Here is an 8454-nt window from a genome sequence, read left to right as displayed (position 1 = left end):
ATTACAATATTGAGAAGCCATAATCATAAACATAACACATTTGACGTGTGAAACAGCCGCACGCAAAAGGTATCTTATTCCGTTGATTTGCAACCTTCCATTCCATATTCTGTTCTTCAATTTCTATTGTTTCTAAATACAGTCTTGATGAAAATTTTTTAAAATTTTTGAATTAAGAATTAAATTACATATAAATATGTTGTTTCTTTGTGGTTACCTGCGGCGGCAACAACAGTAAATCCTGTTTAATCTTTTTCATTATTGGAACTGAAACATAATTCATCTCCCTCTCTCATCCAAGGCAAAGGCAGGGCAGCCAGCATCTTCAAATCCCCCATGGTTATATGATAGTCTATTATGAAGAAAATGAAGTAGGTAGCCGACAAAAACAAGTCACTCAAAGCCCCACCCCCCAGGCCATTTACCTAAACAATACCATAGGCCATAGGCCATAGGCAACTGGCCCCATCTCTGATCTCACTTTCTCTTCCTTCCCCATACTCTAAACGCCAACATCCTTTTTGCTCCTCTTTCCCTTCCTACTTTATATGTATATATATCCCCCAGTCACAGCCACAGCCACAGCTACAACACCACAGAAATGAGAGAGTACTGGAACTCATTTGCTTCACTTCTAGGGGTGTTGGCCTTTTGCCAAAGCCTCCTCCAACTCATTTTCCCACCCCAACTCCGCTTTCTCTGTCTCAAATTCTTCAACCGTATCTTCCATTTGTTCTCTTCCTACTGCTACTTCGACATCACTGAAATCGACGGCGTTAACACCAACGAACTCTATAACGCTGTCCAACTCTATCTCAGCTCCTTTGTTTCCATCAATGGCAGCCGTTTGAGCCTCACTCGCGCTCTCAATTCGAGCGCCATTACCTTCGGCCTCTCCAACAATGACTGCATCGTCGATACGTTCAGTGGTGTCACCGTGCTTTGGGAACACGTTGTGATCCAAAGGCAATCCCAGACCTTTTCTTGGCGACCATTGCCGGAAGAGAAAAGAGGTTTCACTCTCCGAATCAAGAAGAAAAACAAGTCCTTGATTCTTGATTCCTACCTGGATTACATAATGGAGAGGTCTAATGAAATCCGAAGGAAGAACCAAGACAGGCTTTTGTACACCAATTCTCGTGGTGGGTCTTTGGATTCCAGGGGACATCCTTGGGAGTCCGTTCCATTTAAGCATCCAAGCACCTTTGACACATTGGGTATGCATCCCCAGAAGAAGCAAGAGATCATGGATGATCTTGAGGATTTCGCCAACGGTCAGTCCTTTTACCAGAAGACTGGGAGAGCCTGGAAGCGGGGTTACTTGCTCTACGGTCCGCCAGGGACTGGGAAATCCAGCATGATTGCAGCCATGGCAAATTACTTAAGCTATGATATCTATGATCTTGAATTGACTGAGGTCCATAATAATTCTGAGCTCAGGACACTGTTGATGAAAACAAGCTCCAAATCCATCATTGTGATTGAAGATATTGATTGTTCAGTCAATTTGACTAACAGGAAGAAGAATAACAAAAGGAACTACTGTGATCCTGAAGTGAGATGTGGGTCAGGTTCTGCATGTGGTGGTGAAGATGGAGGAAACTCCATCACTCTTTCAGGGCTGCTGAATTTCACTGATGGGCTATGGTCTTGTTGTGGGAGTGAAAGGATTTTCGTCTTCACCACAAACCACATTGAGAAACTTGACCCTGCATTGCTCAGAAGTGGGAGGATGGATATGCACATTTACATGAGCTACTGTTCATATCCTGCATTGAAGATATTGCTGAAGAATTATTTGGGGTACGAGGAAAGTGATTTGGATTACCATGTTTTGAAGGAACTGTCGGATGTAGTTGACAAGGCAGAGATGACACCTGCTGATATCAGCGAAGTTTTAATCAAGAACCGCAACTACAAGCAAAAGGCTGTCACTGAATTGTTGGAGGCCATGAAGACCCGGGCCGACAGGAATTTCAAGTGTGGGAGTTTGAGGGACAAAATTTCAGATGAAGAAGAACAGGAGAAAAGGGCTTTGGAAACTCCTAATGAAGGGTCTGAATTTGAAGAGCCTTGCAAGGAAGGAGAGAATAAGGAGAAAATGAAACCATAGGAAAGGAACAGATTTGTTCTTTGGAGTTGTTGGACTAACCAAAGATGTTCCAAATTTTGTCCGTGGGGATGTAGAGAGAATTGAGGAGGATTGGGCTTCCATAATCATACGACTCATGTGTGCTACTATATCATCATCCATCTTATGAGTAGTTTAATATTGAATTTAATATTATATATGAAGCCATGATAAGATTACTGGCATTATTGATATGGATGTGGTTGGTCATGTGGGATCTTCTCTGTGTTCTTATTCTTCTGCACATACTTACCACAAGCTTCCATTGCACATGCCTCATGGTTATTGGGGTGGCAACTGTTCATAGTTTAGTGCATCTTTTCCTTTAAATTAAGAACAAAATCAACTTCATTCATTCTTCCCTTGTTTCAGGCTATTGTTTATCTAGGCTGCAAGCATAGCCATGATTAGTGAGTTGAACATTTATTGATGGACGCTAGACATGTTTGCTCTCTTTTAACTAATTAAGCCTAATGAATCCACCCCACCCAAACCATTCAATGATTTTAGTACATGTTTTCTCTGAGATTAAATTTTATATGGAGACTATTTGCGGTAAACCTATCATGGAGGTCTTTATATTAGAATTTAAACTTTATTTTACCCTTCTACTTAAAAAATGAGTAAATTAGTCTATATACATTAGATCAAAAAGTAAATTGATCTTTCTATTAAAAGTTTTATCTATTTTTACTGTTAAAAATTGACTATATACGTCAGCATAAAGTACACATGATACGTCACATGTCACTGTCTGTTTATTTTATCAACCACATTAGTTTTTAACGATACAAATGGATGAAATTTTTAACAAAAAGCACCAATGTACTTTTTAACCTAATGTACATTAATTAGTTTATATATTTTCTAAGTAGATGAAGCAAAATACAATTCGACTATAAATACAAAGTTCTTTTAATATATTATTTGTCTGTCCAACTTTTTTCTATCATTTCATTGTGATTAATTGTTGACTAAGTTGGTTTTCATACATCACATTGATGTTAAGCAAATAAATTATGCTATTGCCTATTGATTGATCACGAAAGGCTCTGTTTTCTTTATTTCTAATGCTTGACAATAATGTAAAATCAAATCCTTGTGTTAATTCAGTAGAGAATAGAGAAATGTAGCTAAACCGTCTTGTCCTAATAAAAATCAGTCATCTCATTCTCAATTCATTTCAAAATTGGTATAGTTGTTGAAGACAATTATAGGTATGGGACATATGGGATGTCCTTGTTTCATCAGGACACTAACTGGGAAAAGTTTTCATAGCACTGCTTGAATTAATTCAAGAAATTGTTTGAACTTGCAACTGGGTACTTTGTTTTGGCAGCTTCCAATTGGGGGTATGCTGCAATGACAACCTTTTCCTTCAGGTGAAGGAGCTTACCTGCTCGAAACTGACGTGGATAATGGATAGAGATCGGTGTCTTTATTTATAGGGATAAATTGGGGAAAACACATAGGAAAAAAAAGGTGCAAGAATTAAAGAAGGACCAGATTTTGTGTTGGGAAAAAGTAGGATTTTGAGTAAAAGGCTAACCAGAAAGTCATGTCGGATATTAAGCATAAGTTGACATTTTCCTAGTTAAATTCCAGAGTGAGTTGTAAAGGGCGTTGGGTATTGGGTGTGAAGCCCTAGCATACGCCTGTCTCGTGTTTTGACAGCCTCGACCTGGAACCACTTGTTGTCACCAACTACTACTCTCTGTCTCATGTAAATAGTCATCTCCTCTACTCAATAGCTGGGATAACTTGCTCTACCAACTAAACATACAGTACATGTTTTGCTTAAGTCTTTCATTTGCTACCCATTTTCTTGCTTATTCTTTTATTTCTACTAGTTTTAATAACAAGCTATCTAATCATAGGCTTTTTTACCCCAACAATATGAAAAAAATAATTATTTACCAAATAATATGAAAAAATATTACTGAAATAATATAAACTCGTCTTAGAAACTCTAAATCGCCATCTCAACTGGCGATTAGAGAATCCCAATATCAAGTCATGTCATGGGCAAGGGAGCAGAGATTCTCTATTGGCTCGGGTTCCAAATCACCATCGACAAGCAATTTGAGGCACCGAAGCAGTAAAGGATCTCTGTTACCCTATTCACCACATCCCAAATCTACCACTTTTTATCCCAATATAAGTGCCCCAAATTATTTGGACCCAATGCTCGGAAAAAAGGTTGTTAGTTGAGAGTTTTTTTTTCTAATAATAAATTGTATTGAAAAGGAGAAAAATTTTCCAAAACTTAAAATCACCTACATCAAACCATATACTTATTCTAAAAAATCTTTTAAAAAATTCTCGAAACCCTAAAACACTTGTCAATCCAACCCTTAAAGTTTTTAAGTAAGCAATTTTTTATTTTAAAATTTGAAATTAAGTAAGTTGAAGTGCTTTGTATAATTTGTGATTTTTCATGGAATAAATTGCTTGCACTAATTTTATTTTATTTTTTCAGATTCGAGGCAAGTTCCAAAAAAGTAAGCAAACCTATAACCTAATTTTATTAGGGTTTAGTTTGTATGAATAGAATGACATTTTTTTATTATAGTGACATGAAGTTGCAGTTATATAAAATGTGAGATCATTTTAATGTGAAATGATTTACGATTTTGGGATATAAAAGAATAATTTTAGTAAATAAATTGTATTAAGTACAATAATACTTAAATGAGTATGGTAATTCATAAATGTTTTGTGCAGAAAAAATGGCCAGGTTAATTTGTACTACAAAACGGATAAAAAATTAAGAGCAACCAAAGCATGTTGAGAATTTGGTAGATAAATTAAGAAATTATAGAATGAACCCTTATAATTGTGTGGTTGCACATATAATCGTTGTAAACCTTATAATGCAGGTTCCACATCGATGTTAGTTACAATTGTTGGAACATTTTGAAATATTTATAGTGTTTCAATAACTATAAATTAATAGGTGTAAGTAATCAAAAGTTATATTATTTGATTTTTTGAAAAAAAATTATAACTATTTAAATAATATTATTTGAATAGTTATAATATTAAATGAATAATTATGTGTTTATTTTAAAAACATTATTATTCAGAAAGACACCTATTGATGAAAGATGTCTCTACGAAGAGACATGAAAATTTCTATAAATAGGAATGAGATTTCATTTGGAAAACACACCAACAAATTCTAATATTCTTTCTTTCCTTCCTTCATTTTCTAATATTGTTAGATTATTTTATAAAGTATAACTGTAGAAATTCTTTATATAAATTAAGTTTCTCGCCATACATTGCTCAGTGTGTAATGGGCTATTCTCGTCAGTGCAAAACGCAAATAGTCATTAGGTTCATTGTATCCTCGAGGTTAATTTGCTTGGAACTCATTTGCACACCGAAAATAGGTGGGGGCGAATATAACCTTAAAGATAGTGACTTGATATACGCCTTGGAGCCTTGTCCTATTTCTTCTTTTTCTGTTTGAGTTTCATTCGTGTATTCGAGATTTTCTTCACTGGAGATTTGTACTAACAACAAAACAGTCATAAAGCATATAACATTATCAATTTTCATCCAATTCACAATCAAATACAAGATTAAACATATTTTTTTAATTTATTCAATTTAGTCCCTAAACCTAGGACAAATGTTACTTTCGATATAAAGCTTTAGATTAAAATCTTATTTCACATTTATTCATTAGGTACCTTCTACTTTCTATTCCCACCACAATTTCATAACAAATTTGCATTTGATTCAATTTGATCCTTAATGTAACAAAGCTAACAATCAAGATTGTTAAGCTTTACAATTTAGTTCTTTTTATAATTTAAGCTTAATTTCTATCAATTTCACATATAATTCATCCAATTTTCAACAATGGTAACTTATTAAAGTTTCAGCAATTGAACAAATTGATACATGGGCTAGCTTAATCAAGCTCCCATGATAAAAAAATCTATAAAAATGAAAAAAAATGACTAGGGACTTACTTGTAATTGATGGTCGATAGCTAAACTAGGTTTTTCAAGCTTTTTCTTTCTTTCTTCTATGGAGGATGACAAGAAAGGATGAAGATGATGATGTTTTTCATCCTTTCCCACCAACATTTAACTTAAAAAGCTAGATTAGTCTTTAATTAAGCTAAATTAATCATGTTTAATTTACTTTAATCGATCACTAACTAAACTTAATGATATCTAACACAATTATCAAAAAAAATATTTTTGGCACCGAAAATAATAAGTTTGCAATTTAAGCACCCACCTTACATAATTTGGTGATTTTAGTCACTCCCGTTAAAATCATAAATGACAAGTTGATATGGCAGTTAAAAAAATAGATATAATAACAAATTTATCCCTCAACCTTTACATATTATATCAATTTAGTCATAATTTTAAAAATTAACCCTCAAAATTTTCAAATAGTCTCAATTTGATCCTAATTAAAAAATCAAAAAAAATATAAAAATACATAAATATTTTTTAAAAAATATAATAATATTAAATAAATATAATTAATTAATATTAAATAAAATAAAAGATCTCCCACCCCGTCCCTCCCCCTAAAATGTAATTTTTTTCGCCCAGTTTATAAAATTTTAAATTAGTAATGGTAAAATTGTACTTTAGCCCTCCAAAAATAATAAAATTTTGATTTAATTCTTTAAAAATTATAAAGATATAATTTATTAAAATAGTAAAATTATATTTTTACTATCGTAAAAATATACAATTTAATCTCAGTCCTAAAAAAAATTTTACTGGTTCCGCTACCCACTGCAAATATAAAGATGAAGGTTGCAAAAAATAGTATAATAATAAAGAAAAAGCTTGAAAAACCTAGTTTAGCTTGTCATCCTTTCTTGTCAGAAAGCATGATAAAGGAAGAAGAAGGGCAGATGGTAAAGTCCATTGGGAGAAGAAAGTGACTTTTCAAGTTTAGTTTTATTGTTTGAGCTCAATGCGTTATTTTGAAAACATTAGCACACCTAGAAATATATAAATTGTAGGGCAATTGGGAAGGATTTATGGCAATGAAAATATACGAGACTTGCTGGGAACGAAAATAAGCGCTGAATGATATGACGGACAGGTGAGTTTATTTTGTTGAACTAAAAATTATTTAGGAGAGGGAGAGCGACGAGGACGGTGGGGTTATTTTATTTAATATTAATATAATTTATTTAATATTTAATATTAAATTTATTATATATTTAAAAATATTTATGTATTTTTTATTTATTTTAGAATTAGGATTAAATTGGAATCATTTGTAAATTTTGAGAGTTATTTTTTTAAAATTATGACTAAATTGATATAATATGTAAAAATTGAGGGTTAAATTTATTATTATATGAAATTTTTAACTGCCATGTTAACTTACGATTTGTGATTTTAACGATAGTGGCTAAAATAATTGAACTATGTTATATAAATGCTTAAATTTAAATGTTTAAAATAAACCCTTTTTTATATATAATTATTGTTTTAAAAAAAGGTGGGGCCTTTTGCTGGTAGGAGTAGAAGTTAAGAGATGGGGGGATACAGGTTCTAAATAGACTTGTCTATAGACCGGGTCGAGGTCTGCTCGAAAAGTGAGAGGATTTTGGTAAAAATATAGGCTTGAAAAATGGGCTTAGGTAAAAAAATAAGACCTGCTTAGAAAATGGGCCGGGGCCTCGAGTAAAGCTTTTTTTACCCGAGCCCAGCCCGACCCGGCCCGAATATGAAAAAAAACTACTTTTTTTTACTGTTTCTTGCTTTTTTATTATTTTCTTGTTATTTTTTTTCACTATTTTGCTACCATTTTACAATTATGTTGCTACTATTTTATTGTTATTATTTGGATATTATATAACTTTTGTTTTATTGTTAATTTTGTTACTATTTTAAAGTCATTTGTTTGTTAAGTTGAACCTATCTTAGTGTTATTTAAGTATACATATTTTTTTAATTTATTTTCAAATTATTGTGAAACATTTATTTTAATATTTTTAGTATTTTTGGTGTATTATCTTTTAAAAAAATATATAAAAATATTAATACGGCCGAGCCAAGCCTGGGTTTTAGAATATTATTAGATAATATTTATTGACTCTGTAGTCGGAATTGTGGTCCCCAAACCACTATTTCCGACATCATAGAAAATTAGGTTGTTATTGTCGCGTGTGAAATGATATGTGAATTGTGCAAGTATACACGTCGAATCAAGTAATAAAGTGATAAGTGAGATCATCTCCACAAGGATCGGTTAGGTATAAAATGACCAAGTTATTATATTGAAGTACAATTAATGTTATGGCAAAAATAATGTTAAGACTACAGCGG

The 8454-nt window shown here is 32.7% G+C and overlaps 1 protein-coding gene across 1 annotated transcript; it reads left to right on the top strand.

The window, feature by feature from the left end:
- The first annotated feature begins 461 nt into the window (after positions 1-461).
- On the top strand, positions 462-2323 carry LOC107912823 (AAA-ATPase At5g57480). The gene has a single exon (XM_016841166.2). It carries the CDS (start codon positions 602-604, stop codon positions 2111-2113), a length of 1512 nt encoding a protein of 503 aa, XP_016696655.2. The 5' UTR covers positions 462-601; the 3' UTR covers positions 2114-2323.
- Positions 2324-8454: the final 6131 nt, after the last annotated feature.

The sequence above is a fragment of the Gossypium hirsutum genome, chromosome D08 (assembly GCF_007990345.1).
Source record: "Gossypium hirsutum isolate 1008001.06 chromosome D08, Gossypium_hirsutum_v2.1, whole genome shotgun sequence".
Lineage (NCBI taxonomy): Eukaryota > Viridiplantae > Streptophyta > Magnoliopsida > Malvales > Malvaceae > Gossypium > Gossypium hirsutum.
The sequence above is the reverse complement of the archived record's forward strand: the minus strand, read 5'-3'. Positions and strand labels throughout refer to the sequence as shown.